Genomic DNA, 12900 nt, shown 5'->3' on the forward strand with positions numbered 1-12900 from the left:
AATTTTCCCTAATTTTTATGATACTTTATGTAACGGAGCTGTTGGGGTTTTCTGCTGGTATTACATATTATACCACCTGTCACAAATATTTTCAACGTAGGGCAGGGCAGGGAAGCCAGAGCCATAAATTAATTTATGATCGCATAAATCATAGTTTTTAACGGCGATGGGTTGTCAATAAGGGGGTTTTGGCGTTGGCATTTGAGCAGAAAGATCTGCTATAAACTTCGATTCCAAACTAATCAAACACTCACTTCCAACTTTATTTCACTGTTTATTCGTATAATTACATTTTACATAGTTTCATTGAGGGGCTTTCATGGTTTTTATGATATAACATGCTTATGTGTCACATTACATATAGACAAAACTTAGTGAGTGTGTGGGGGCAGGCTTAAGACTAATAAATGTGTTCTCTCATCTTGACTCGGATGCCTTTATTTGGTGTTAATGAACAGATCTTCACGCCTTGTTGGTACTGCGAATACGCCTCGCACTAAGATTAATAATTTCAATCAATTTTGTGAAGACTTTGCAAAGCAGACACCACCTCCACTCCCCACAATCAATTTATATGACCACGACTATGATCGCATCGCATTTGGGTCTGCAAAATCTTCTGACAAAACGAACAACTTGTGTGGCGCGAACAATGTGCACGATGTCTGTGAGTCTAGTAAGTAGTTACGGGAGTTGCTGATAGCTGCCCTTAAATATACATTTAATACTGGGTTTGACTTCAATTTCAACGGTTACAGTTCGCTGGGGCTTAAGCTTAGGTTGGGATCGCAGATCGCGAAGCAATCATGCACATTGCGGCCGACGCGATTGCTTAGACAAAATACATTTTACATAACGCAACTTAACGCTTAATCAACTGGTGCTGTTAAGGGGCAAACGCATTTAAAACTATGGTACTTGAAATTTCGAGTTGTGTGTGTGTGTGTGTGTGTATTGAGGACAGGATAACATAACTAACATAAAACGGATTCAAAAACAAGCAAGATACATTGGGGGACAAAAAACATGGTAGATTAAACAACACGATTCATTATTCATAAGGATGTTCAGCTTTTAGCTCTTGCACTTGCCAAAAGCTGAACATTTACAAAAATGGCTTATTAAACATTCGTAATTATAATTATAACGATTATGTAAATTGTATTTTATATTGTATGCTTCGGCGTGATCGCCGACATTGCCATAAGCTGTCAATCTCCAAAATCCAGCAAAGCGTGCGTTCAACTTGCAAACTCTTTGCCGTTTGTCAAATTGAAATATTTGCTGAAAGTTTGGGAAACCGACGGTTGATGGGGTATACGACATTTCTATATTCGCCGATTCTTATGCTTTACACTTAAATATAGTATACGTATAATAGATTCATTATTCGACGAGTTTCATCAAGCATTTTTCCACAAGCGGTTAATGGTTGTCTTGCTTTGAAAAATAAATCAAAATGTTTCTCTTCTCTTTTTCTATGACGGCCTGGTTTATCCCGACAAATGTGGATATCCTTTAAATTTTGTCCTGCACCGGAGTGCTCAGAAATTTTGTATTTATTTTTGAAAGCTATTGACGCTTGCAGCTAAGAGGGATCAATAGTCCTTTGTTCATCAATTCAATTCAAGTGGTTATTGAGCCATTAACTTCAGCTTTAATCCTAAGGTTATAAAGTGCAAACACTTGCATCTGTTCGTTCTCGATTTTGTTGGTTTCTCATTAAGTCTAGTTATTGTTCAATTCTCGTTTTGGATTAATTATGCGGCTCTGTTCAGTGTTCGCTTCTGTTCAATTTCGGTTACAATCAGTTCGCTTCGTTAATCAATTCACAACAAATAAATAAAATAATAACACCTGGTTGCACAACTTGCACATAAATAAATAAATAGGTATTAACTAATAATTTGCTATTTCAAAAAGTACTGTTTCTTGCATTGCTTCAATTACCATTTCTTTTTTCTTCTTTTCTGAATTTGCACACAGCTTGGTTTTTGGATTTTGTTTAGGTTTGCTTTGTGGACGGGTATTTTAATTGTTTTTGTTTTTATCTTGCATATGTGCAACAACAAAAATTGCAGTTAATAAGGGTTTTAAGAATTTGTTCAACGGTTAATGCTTATTTCATGGCATTGTTGAGGCCCAGTTTGCTGAGGATTTTCAGTGCATTGCTGGCCGCATCGTTCTGTGACTCCTCGGAGCTCTTTCCAACGCCATGGCAGATCTGTGGTGGATTCGTGGAAAGCGTCACAATGGTCAGGAACTCGTTGTGATTGCCCTTGGGATAGTCCGAGAAGTTGACCTGAAATGATATTACATTATTATTATTACACTTCAAATTCTTCTTAGCTAATCTACAATTAACTCATAAATCACACTACCAATATATTTAAACATACCTCAAAGTCCAACAGTTTACTTAGATAAAGGAGCTGTTCTTTCATGTGGACTCCTGTGCTCGGTGTGCTGCTTGTACTGGTGCTGCTGTTTTCCGTGTTGCTGCTGCCGTTGCCCGTGTTGCTGCTGGTGTTCTCCTTGTTGCCAGCGTTGCAGGTGCCCACATTGCTGCTGTTGCTGCTCACACCGCTCGTATTGCTGCCGCTAGAAGTATTCAGCGCACTTTCACTGGCCGCTTCGGTAGATTGGGAATCGCTGCTGCTGTCGCCAGAAGTTCCATTTGCGCTGCTCTTCTCCTCGGCAACAGTTTCTTCCTTTTTGTCCTCCTCCCCTTTCGATTCCACGTTGGCCTTGGCAACTATAACTTGGTCCCTCTTTTTCGCTGCTGTAGAAGAGAAAATCTATTATATATAACCCTGCTCGTAATATTAGCAGCTTGAGCTCACGTTTCTTGTTCTGTCGCAGTATTAGAATCCCTGGCATGGGACCCACTGGCGTTGCTACCATGGGCACTTCGGCTTCTGCAGTTGCCTCCACTTCGGGCGGCGTGACCACAGACACTGTTGCAGAAGTGCTGCCGTCTTCCGATGACTCTGTTTCGTTGCTGGGATTGAATTCGTCCGCTTCCAACAGTTCCAAGAGAGCTACCAAAGCATCAAGGAAAATAAAGTACAAAGGACTCATCATCGAGCAGCATTAACTCACCCTGCGCCGCATTTCGCTTGGCCAGCTTCTTGCTGTTGCCTGTTCCACGGGCTGTGCTGCCGCTGGCGGAAACCTCCATTACAAACTCCCGCCGACGAGCGGTTTCATTGCCGTTCTTGGCTATCAGCTCGAAGATGGGCTCCTTCTCCTTGCGCGTCTGCTGCAGTTGAATCAGCTTCGTGATGGGATTGTCCGCATCGTCCAGGTCCACCAGCTTGTCCTTCGGCGGATTGAGGCGCTTGCGTCTCTCGGGTTTGCCCACCAGCGCGGCACCTTCAGCGCCCGCCGCCGCAACTCCATTCTTGCCCGGGGTCTTCACCTTTATCCTTTTCAGGGGCGTCTGCTTCGTGGGCGTGAGAGGCGGCAGCTTCTGCAACTCGACGAGCATCTTTTCGGCGGCCCGCTTCTTGGAGACCTTCTTGCCATTGCCCTCGCCCTCGGTGACAATTGAGCCCACGATGCAGGCCGTGATGAAGTTCTTCATGTGCGCCGGTCCCTCCTCGCGCAACACCTTGAAATGCACGGTCATGCTGCGCTTGATCCCGATCTCATGCACCTGCGAGATCGGCGACTTCTTGTCGCCCTCGTCCATCGAGTCCTCGAGTGCCTCCTCGGAGGCGGAAATCGCCTGCGTCTTGAGCACCTGCAGCGCCCTGGCCGCCGCGTCATGCTTGGCCTGCTGCAGCGTGCGTCCGATGCCCACGAACTTCTGTTTGCCCACGAACAGGGTGATCTTGCTGGGCGGCGTCGGCACTGGGGGAAACGGACCGTTGGGGCCGTGCAGGACGTGCGGGCCGAGGGGCGGGGGCAGCGCAAACCGCGACGGGTACTTCGGGGGGAACGGTCGCTGGCCGGGACCGTGGAAGAAATGCGGAGGCATCGGCGACGATTGAATGGGCAGGAATCCATTGCCGAGCCTCTGCCGCAGAGCATATGCGGGTGGCGGAGGTTGCTGTGGCATTCCCGCTCCCGGCGCCGCCAGCAAATGAGCTCCTCCGAACTCCGGCGGCACCATGGGATCCGACGGGGGAACCTGTGTGGGATCGAGCAGGTAGAACGTGCGCTGTCCCAGCTTCATGGCCAGCGCGTTTAACTCCACCGTCGGCGTGATGTGGGTGCGCATGGGGCCACCCTCTTCGCTTCGCCTGATCTTCGGCGGCGGATGCTTGTACGTGGTCTCCTCGATGGCCTTGCTAGCGGCCAAGTGCTGCGCCTTCTTGATCTTAAAGCCATCCGCCGAGTACTCCTCGTTGCCCAGCATTAGGGTCACCGTGAAGGTTTTGCAGTGGGCCGGACCTCGTTCTCCTGTCAACCGATACTGGTGCGTGATCTTGTTGTACCTGGCCAGCTCGTTGACCAGGCACATGGGCGTCTTGTCCTTGCCGCCGCGTGCCGAGCTGCTCGTGTCCTCGTTGGACAGGGTGCCCGTGGCATCGATGTGCTCCGTGCTGCTGCAGTCGTCGGCTGACGGAGCTCGCTCCTCCGTGGGATCGTGCTCCTGTGAGGCCTCCTCTTGGCTGGCGGACTCGCTGGCTTTGACTATGTTGTTGCTGTTGTTGTTGCTGGCGTTGCTGTTGCTGCTGGCGGAGGTGCTTGCGGTTTTGTTCACTGGCGGCTCTGCCACCGCGGCGACTTCCTGCACCGGTGGCGGAATCACAACCTTTTGGTTCCTGTACGTATTCTGCAGAATGGCCTTCGGAGCGTAGTTGCTACTGCTGTTGCCGCCGCTACTGTTGTTGCCGCCGTACTGGTTGTAGTTCGAGGGCTTCGCCTGACTCATGTAGAAGTGGGGCGGTGGAGCGGCATAGCTGCCCAGATGGGCGGCCATGTGGTGGGGCGGCGGCGGATGTGGATGCGGGGGCAGCTGGTTGTAGGCAAGGGCAGCCGGATTGTACGCCTGCGGCGGCGGTGGTCCAGGCGGCTGGCTACCGAGGAGGCCGTTGCTGCTGCTCAAGTGCTGGTGCTGCTGGCGGATCTTCTGCATCTGATTGCTGTTGCTGACGATGTTGCTGTTGCTGCTGCTGTTGATGTTGCCGTGGTGATAGGCAGCCCCAGCCGCAGCGACGGCGGCGGCTTGGTTCGACGGCGTCTGCTGCTGCTGAGCGTGGAGATGGTGATGATTCAGACTGCAAGGCGGAGCAGAGAGCACGCAAATTGGTTAATCGATGGCCACAAGTAAAAGCTCCCCGGGCGGATGCGCTGGCTTTTGCGGTTAGATCAGCAAACAATGCACGCCAAGAGGATTATAGAGGCCATCGAGAGACAAAAGTGTACATCGACGACTAGCGCACGGGAAAAGCAAAAAAAAAAAAAACAGAAAAAAAAACACCCAATGAGCAAGGTCCTAGAAGGTCCCTTGCCGTGTGTTGTTGTGCCTGCGGAATCGCAGACAACAGCGGCGAGGACGAACAATGGCCAAAATCCTAACAAAGCACAAAAGCCGCATTCTCTTACGCATCGTGTCATTTTTCGCCAACTGTCAGTTTCAATTGAGACGCACCTACTGCGACACCCTGCTCCTTTTCCTGCTCCCTACCCTCGACCTCGATCCCTCTCTCCCCAATCGCCATCGAGGGTAGGATAACACTCAAACGCATTTACCTACAGCAACTCGAACATTTCGCCAGACGAAGAAATATTTTCGGCAATTTATAATCGCTAAATCAGTGCAGGAAACAAGCCTTCAAATTAACATTGATATGGGCAATTTGTGATTAGGATCAGTTGATATGCGATAATAAACTTCCAAGATATGAAGACAAAGGTAATTGATCTGCTCTAAAATGCACAGTTTGATCATTAATTTATCTTGTGGTGAATAATGTTCTTAAAGTGTGTTTTAGAATTTGATTATTTTTTAAAACTGAGATCTGTACACCAAACACTTTACACGTTTTTGGGAAATTTTTACCTTTTTTGGTATTTATTTTATCAATCTCACTTTATGTCATTCCGTCATCTTATTGACTCCCAAGTCCACTTCTTATGGCTACAATCTTCTTGCATATTTCACCTCTCACTTTGCGCTGATGAATGTGTTTCATGATCGTTTTGAAATCGTACGAAGAGTACGTTAGAATCTGAGATCGCCTGCAAGCTACAAGTTCACTCAAACCGTTGGAAAATTCATGGGCGACCCGATCCGATCGGCAGGCAAAACGCAACTAAAGGCCGAGCGGGATGAGAAGTTCAGTGAGAGTTTTGCAAAACATATGATCGCAGGCAATACGAGGAGCCTGAACTTCTAGGGGCCGAGCCGAAGGATCCTCGCGAACGTCAAGGATAATTGCAGCGCGCTCGGCAGGGCAAACCCGTTATCATCAAGCGGAAGTCATGCTGAGCGCGAAAGAACAAAGAGCCACTGAAATTATAATTTATGAGTTGAGAAAATGGGATGATGAGTCTCACACCGATTGTCAGTGACAGGAATTAACATAATTGCCGCAACGCATAAAGCACAGACAAGCTGGCGAGCAAGGAAGATGTGGCTTTCCTCTGAGATCCAACTGAGTCAGGGAGCCGCCTTTTCCTTTCTTAAAATCAAACTAAGCCAAGGTAAGGTTATCCTTTTAATGAGATCTAACTATGCGAGGGAAATGTGACCCCTTTTCTGGAAACAAACTGAATGCCATTGCCTATTCAGTGATTTGCTGTGATTAAAATTATATAGTTCATAGTACTCCCATTTTGTTTTTGATAAGCTATTATTTTATGTTAGAAATAACCCCTTCGATCCCTGGCTCAAACCGATTCAAAACGTATCTTTATCTTGCTAACCAACTCATCCGATGAGATAAACCGAATGAAATTATATGAGAAACGAGCTGTAGAGCAAATTTATTTGACAATATTGCCTTCCAAAGGTTCGACAAACCCAAAGCAACATACATTATTCCTAAGCCCCAAAGGCTCCAAACAGCAGAACTTCTTCCCGAAAATATTACAATGGGAAATCCCTTATTTTTTTTCAATCCACAGCTAGATTCTTCCAAAAGTTTCGATTTCTTACCGCGCATGAAGATGGTCGCGATGTGGAGGCTGCTGGGGCGGTTGCTGTTGCTGCAGACTAGTGGCCAGATGCTGCTCCATCCCCGGGTGAAGCTGCATATGTCCGTGGCTGTGACTGTGGCTGTGATGGTGGGCAGCCCGGATGTGGGGCGCTGGCCGGGCGGCATGAACATTGTGCTGCATCTTGGAGATGTAACCTCTGCAACTACGGATTCAAACGGCGACTGCAGCTGCAAGGACAAAAAAAAAAGAATGAGAAAAACAAGGATGAAACACGTATAAACAATGTTTTCCTTTGGCCGCACAAAGGCCCGGGAGGTGTTTCTTTGTGCGGCGATTGTGCGTAAACAAGTTGCAACTGCATGCAGCGCATGCAAATGCGAAATGCAAATGGCAAATGCAACTGAAGCGACGACAACGGCCTAAATCAAATTGTGACAAGCGGCGGGCAGAAGGTAGAAGGGTTCAATTCAGTAGCGTTCGCTGCCAAGCAACCACTCCTTGTTGCACTTTTCTGGTTCTTTCGGCATTGCGGGTTGTTTTATGTTGACTGTTTTGAAATGAAATCCGATAAAATGCAGCTGCAGTGCGCAATTCAGGTTTTATGCATTGCAAGGGGTTCAAGGACCCAGATCCGCGGATTCTCTGCCGTAACCCCATCCAAATCAAGAGTGGCATAACGATCTGCAGTCGCAACTCACCTTCTTCCGTACCCAAAAAAATGATTTTCTCGTGCGCAAAAGTCACGGCAAAATCACCTTATACTCTATGAAAGAACTCCAATCGATCGGCGGGCACAATGCACATCCATCCAGGGTGGCCTCGATCGCGTGCGCAACTTAAAAAACACTTTAGAACTACTTTAACACTTAAATTAAATTGATAAACCTATTTTGCACTGTGGCTGCGGATGAAACTCGAAAAATAATGGCTTGTAGGCAAGCGGGAAGCGGGGTGGGTTGCGTGGAACGGTGTTGGAAAGCGCGCGCGCAGTACCGCCAGGGCTGCGCAGCCGAGACTGTGGTATTTTTCTATCGAAAAGCGGTAGCAAAATAATTTGAAACTGGAGGGTGCACTCGCTAAATAAATTTTGTATTTAAAAATCTATTACTTACACAATAAAATAGTTTGGTAAAGTAATTTCTATTTATTTAAGCAGTTTTAAGAGTCTTTGAATGCTTTATATTATCTATTATATTTATAATAGGTTTTGCTCCTGAAGATGTCTTTGCCCCATATTTATTTTATGTTTTATGTAATGTTTTTTATCAAGTTTTATGCAATCAACATATTTTTTTTCTATTGTTAATAATACAAATTAATAAAAACAAAATTTAAAATTTAAAAACAAGGAAGTATATTTTAGTAGCTTGTAGTACACAACATTTGGTAATTTTAGGCGCCTATACCTATGGTCACTTTGTGAAATTTCATTAAAAAACTTATTTATATGAAATTTCTACTGAAAAACGGCATCATCTTAAATATTATGGGTATAAATAGATGGTCTGGTCGCCTTTGTTTATCGGATAATCCTGGGGAACCCTTCAAGGTCACAGGGGCAGGGTGTGGGTGACGCCACCTCTTTGGTTTGATTGTTTTGATGATGTTTTTGAAAATGACTCATCCGCCGGCTGTTTTCACTTTAGCCATGAGCCCAAACCGCATTTAAGGCATTCCGGTGTAGACAGCGGACTAGCAAACAAGTACACGCAATTCCGCGATTACGCAGCACACCTACAATCTCGCCAGCCCATCAATATGTTCGACTTTAACTTGGAATTCGCGCGTGGAGGCGCCCGTTTCACTTCGGAACTGTTTCAGCTTTTGGCAACCGGTGGCTTCAAGGAGAACGTAGTCTTTTCGCCCTTCTCCATCCAGACGTGCATAGCACTCGCCTTTGCAGGATCCCAAGGAGAAACGGCCGACGAGATCGCCAAGGCTCTGCACTTTGTGTCCAACTTTCCTCCGGAGGTCGCACAGACTTTCCAGTTCGTTCTGGAGCAGTATCGCAATAGCAACCTGCTGCGAGTGGCCAACAAACTGTACGTGCAGGAGGGCAAGCAGCTGAAAGCAGCCTATCAGGAGGCCATCAAGGAGCAGTATCACTCGGAGGCCGAGTCTATTAACTTTGCACTCAGCGATGCCGCAGCCCAGGCCATCAATGCGTGGGTAAACGCCAAAACGCAGGGCAAGATTACGGAGCTGGTAAGCTCCGATTCCTTCACGGACAACACCCGATTGGTTCTGCTCAATGCCCTCCACTTCAAAGGCAACTGGGCGCAAAAATTTAACCAGGAACGCACCGAGGAGGATGATTTCTGGGTAGGCGAGGAGGAGCAGGTTAAGATCAGCTATATGAACCAGAAGGCCAAGTTCGCGTACGGTTACTTCGAGGATCTGGGCTGCACAGCCCTAGAGATGCCCTACCAGGACTCTGATCTCTCCATGTTTGTACTGCTACCGCAAGAGCGTACTGGGATCTACGCCCTGGCCGAGAAGCTCAAGACAGTGAACCTGGTGGATCTAGCCGACAAGTTGACGGTGGAAGAAGTTCATGTCAAGTTCCCCAAGTTCAAGGTGGACTACTCTCTGGAGTTGGCCGAGAAACTTAAGCAGGTAAGGAAGAAGAATTTAAAGAAAAGATATTCTCATCTAACACAAAAAAAGGAAAACCCAAATTCTTTTGCAAAATAACACGCGTTATTAGGTGGAAAATTTATTTATTCCATTCCAATATATCAAGGTTAACTTTCGCTTTTACGTAATTTGACACCTTTTCTTGACCCAGTTTACGACAAATGACTTCCTTATAAGTAAAGTTGCGTGTTTCGGGTGAAACAATAAGCTATAATTAGCAGTAGCCCCTTTATGCCTTCATAAAACCGGGAAACAGTCCACTTTATGGACACGTTGCAGCACTGCAATCCGCCCCGAAAATATTTATTGACTTCTTATCTTTAAATGTTTCTCGTTTGATGTACGAATTATTTTTAGTAGCTTATCGCCGGTAAGGTGTTTTAGATAACCAAAACGGGGAGCCCTATTTTGTGGGCTGCTTGCGGTTCGCGGTAAAGATCATGTATCAACCTCAAGAACTCAAAACGTTATAGAATTTTAGTTGCAGTCGGATGTGACACACCTCATCTTATCTAATCGATAATGAACGCTCAAGCGAATGACCTCATTAGTTATTTACCCGGCCCTTGTTTGTTTTAACTTTCAGCTTGGTGTCAAGAAAATGTTTACGGATGAAGCCGAGTTCAATAATCTGTTGGAATCCCCGGAAGGCGTCTTTGTGTCAAAGGTACTGCATAAAGCCACCATCGAGGTGAACGAAGAGGGCACCGAGGCGGCAGCTGCCACCGGAATGATCATGATGACCCGCATGATGACCTTCCCCCTGCAGTTCCAGGCGGACAGGCCCTTCCTCTACGTCATCTGGAACAAGAAGAACATCCTTTTCGCAGGCGCCTTCGTTAAGGCGGCCTAAGAGCTTAACTCGAAGCGAAAATCCTATCTTCTTTTGTATTGTTTTCATTGAAAGTATTTTTAAATAAATAAGTGCTCCTTGTCAAAGTAAAAGATGTTTGTTTTATTGGCCAGCGAAATTTGGATTATGTAAACAAACAAAATTGAAGAAAAACACCTGTTTAAATTTTGATTAAAATTGTGATAAATATCTCTCATTTGGCGCAGAATCTTTTCCTTAATACTTTTTACTTTGTTTTTGAATTTGAAAATTTGTCCTAAATGTTAATAACAAATTTAAGGGCAAACATGACCAAAGAAATACAAATACAATTAATTTTTTTTATGATTTCAAAACAAAAAGGTCGGTGTCTTTTTTACAAAATTACTATTTTTATATTTGTAAAGTAGACACAGTGTAAGGCTTTTGAAATACGCGCCTCTTTACAATAGTTGCCACCTTTTCAATGTGCGGCTATCGGTTCCTCTTTCTTGGTAATCGATATGCATCTGACAAAGGAGCTAAAAATAACCAAACGCCAAGACCAGCCGATTTGAGTCTGCGCAGAGCGCGTAAACCAAAAACGAAGAGAACGCAGGAGAGTCGAACGGTAAATTCGGTCGCAGCAAAATAAACTTTTAGAATCGCCAGCGAGAGCGGTCTTGAAAGTCCGAAAAAAAAGAAGAAAGCGGCCGTCTATGACAACAATTTGAAGTCAAAGGAAAGCTAAGTCGCAATGAGCAGGAGAAGTGGAAACCAGGACATAAAATCAGAAAAGATGCAGCGCTATTACGCGGAGCGCGAGACCACAGGACCCGAGTTCGGTGAGTTTCACTCGGTTCGCTTGTGGTACACAGTGAAATCAGGGAACAGAATAACCGGGGCTCGCAGAATCAACCCCCAAAGCAGGATTGTGTCTTCTGTGCTTAGGGGTTGCTGTCGCTGCGAAGACACGGCATACGTAGAAACGGCGAAGAGATTTTAACGATTTTTTCCATATTATCCTTGCCGGCAGACGATCGTCTGATAAAGCTGGTACGTGCCAATCCGGCCATCTATGATGTCAGCCATCCTCACTATCGACGAAATCCAGTAAGAGTGGATATATGGGATCGCATTGCCAACGAACTGGGGGCCTCCTGTAAGTAACTCTCATCATATCCACTGCGTAGATTGTGTAAATAAAAACTACCCTCTTTGTTGCCACCCAAAACTGACAGCGCGATTTCTGCAAACCAAGTGGAAAAACATACGCTACAACTATCTGCAGGAGGTCAAGGCAATCGAAACGGGACAGGCAAATCCAAATGTACGCAAGAGGCGCTTTACCGAGGATCTATCCTTCCTGCAAAATACGGCTCAAACCTACAATGTCAAGAAATCGCAATCTTATGTGGCTCCGCAGAATGGCGGGGGAAGCGATAATGACAGCAATAGCTTTCTGTATCCCGATCCAGAGCACTTGAAAATCGACGCCTCCGCGGGCTACGACATCATCGAGCTGGACAACAGCGAGGATGGCTCCAATAGCGATGACAACGAGATTGTGCCGGAGCTGCAGCTGGTCATGGAAGAGCACAAGCCAGAGCTATCCCTGCAGACGACGTTAAACGGCAACAGCAGCAGCAATCACAGTCACGAACACGACCACCCCAGCTCGCCGGCCTCCTCGCCCCTGCTCACACCCATGGTGGTCATGGGGAACGGCTACGACCAGGATATGCAGACCCAAGAGCGGAAGCCGATAAAAAACAGCTCACTGTCCAACGGAGAGGTTACCATCGAACCCATCTACAAGCCGGCGGCCACTAGACGTACACTACCCAGCGACTTTCTAACCAATCCCTTCAAGCGTAAGGCTTCAGCGGCACCTCTCCAAGCACAAGGGACGACGCAGTACACCGATCCCATTGAGCTGTACTGTCTCTCGCTGGTGGACACACTGCGCAGCATGCCCCGATCGGAGCGGGAGAGGGTAAAATTCGAGTTCGCCAACATTCTGAAGGACGCCAAGTACAAGGACGATTCCTAGGGCGTCGCAATTTTATAAGCATTACGTACAATTCTCGTTTAGTCACCTTAGTGGTAATCAGCACATTCGAACACGCCCAGATGGACATTCATTTGTATACACTTTGTTTAATTATTACAAATACTTTTGTAATTCTGCGTTCGCGTCTTAGGCTAAGTCTAAGTTAATTTGTCTTAAGATGAGGCGATATGTGTCCATATCTATTCAGTTGTATCAACAATGATCCCAAATAAATTATGCACAAAACAAGGTATATGTTTGGCATTTTCGTTTTCGAAAAGAAAAA

The 12900-nt window shown here is 46.2% G+C and overlaps 3 protein-coding genes across 4 annotated transcripts; 2 read left to right on the forward strand and 1 right to left on the reverse strand.

The window, feature by feature from the left end:
• Positions 1-254: 254 nt before the first annotated feature.
• On the reverse strand, positions 255-8061 carry LOC108093935 (maternal effect protein staufen). Of its 2 annotated transcripts, none has more exons than XM_017194319.2 (6): positions 7812-8061; positions 7112-7340; positions 3103-5228; positions 2844-3041; positions 2400-2779; positions 255-2302 (listed from the first exon to the last, which is right to left on the reverse strand). In XM_017194319.2, the coding sequence occupies exons 2-6, from the start codon at positions 7291-7293 to the stop codon at positions 2120-2122; spliced, it is 3069 nt and encodes a 1022-aa protein (XP_017049808.1). In that variant the 5' UTR covers positions 7294-7340; positions 7812-8061; the 3' UTR covers positions 255-2119. The 2 variants fall into 2 exon arrangements, with proteins under 2 accessions (XP_017049808.1, XP_017049807.1); XM_017194318.2 differs by having other exon boundaries at positions 2400-2782; positions 7812-8059.
• Positions 8062-8727: 666 nt separating this feature from the next.
• On the forward strand, positions 8728-10695 carry LOC108094054 (serine protease inhibitor 42Dd). Its single transcript, XM_017194491.2, has 2 exons — positions 8728-9729; positions 10337-10695. Exons 1-2 carry the CDS (start codon positions 8872-8874, stop codon positions 10601-10603), a joined length of 1125 nt encoding a protein of 374 aa, XP_017049980.1. The 5' UTR covers positions 8728-8871; the 3' UTR covers positions 10604-10695.
• Positions 10696-11132: 437 nt separating this feature from the next.
• Positions 11133-12867, forward strand: LOC108093961. The gene is made up of 3 exons (XM_017194366.2): positions 11133-11406; positions 11598-11723; positions 11803-12867. Exons 1-3 carry the CDS (start codon positions 11319-11321, stop codon positions 12612-12614), a joined length of 1026 nt encoding a protein of 341 aa, XP_017049855.1. The 5' UTR covers positions 11133-11318; the 3' UTR covers positions 12615-12867.
• Positions 12868-12900: the final 33 nt, after the last annotated feature.

This window comes from Drosophila ficusphila, unplaced genomic scaffold (genome assembly GCF_018152265.1).
Source record: "Drosophila ficusphila isolate 14025-0441.05 unplaced genomic scaffold, ASM1815226v1 contig_414, whole genome shotgun sequence".
NCBI classification, from domain to species: domain Eukaryota; kingdom Metazoa; phylum Arthropoda; class Insecta; order Diptera; family Drosophilidae; genus Drosophila; species Drosophila ficusphila.

What these genes read in the sequence shown, in the direction of transcription:
- LOC108093935 (XM_017194318.2), bottom strand. Translation starts at nt 7,293, where the DNA reads ATGCAGCACAATGTTCATGCCGCCCGGCCAGCGCCCCACATCCGGGCT. An exon ending in CGCGACCATCTTCATGCGCG is followed by an intron (nt 5,229 to 7,111) that starts GTAAGAAATCGA and finishes TCCGCCTTGCAG; the next exon opens with TCTGAATCATCACCATCTCC. An exon ending in CAAGCGAAATGCGGCGCAGG is followed by an intron (nt 3,042 to 3,102) that starts GTGAGTTAATGC and finishes ATGCTTTGGTAG; the next exon opens with CTCTCTTGGAACTGTTGGAA.
- LOC108094054 (XM_017194491.2), top strand. Translation starts at nt 8,872, where the DNA reads ATGTTCGACTTTAACTTGGAATTCGCGCGTGGAGGCGCCCGTTTCACT. An exon ending in TGGCCGAGAAACTTAAGCAG is followed by an intron (nt 9,730 to 10,336) that starts GTAAGGAAGAAG and finishes TTTAACTTTCAG; the next exon opens with CTTGGTGTCAAGAAAATGTT.
- LOC108093961 (XM_017194366.2), top strand. Translation starts at nt 11,319, where the DNA reads ATGAGCAGGAGAAGTGGAAACCAGGACATAAAATCAGAAAAGATGCAG. An exon ending in GACCACAGGACCCGAGTTCG is followed by an intron (nt 11,407 to 11,597) that starts GTGAGTTTCACT and finishes CCTTGCCGGCAG; the next exon opens with ACGATCGTCTGATAAAGCTG. An exon ending in CAACGAACTGGGGGCCTCCT is followed by an intron (nt 11,724 to 11,802) that starts GTAAGTAACTCT and finishes CAAAACTGACAG; the next exon opens with CGCGATTTCTGCAAACCAAG.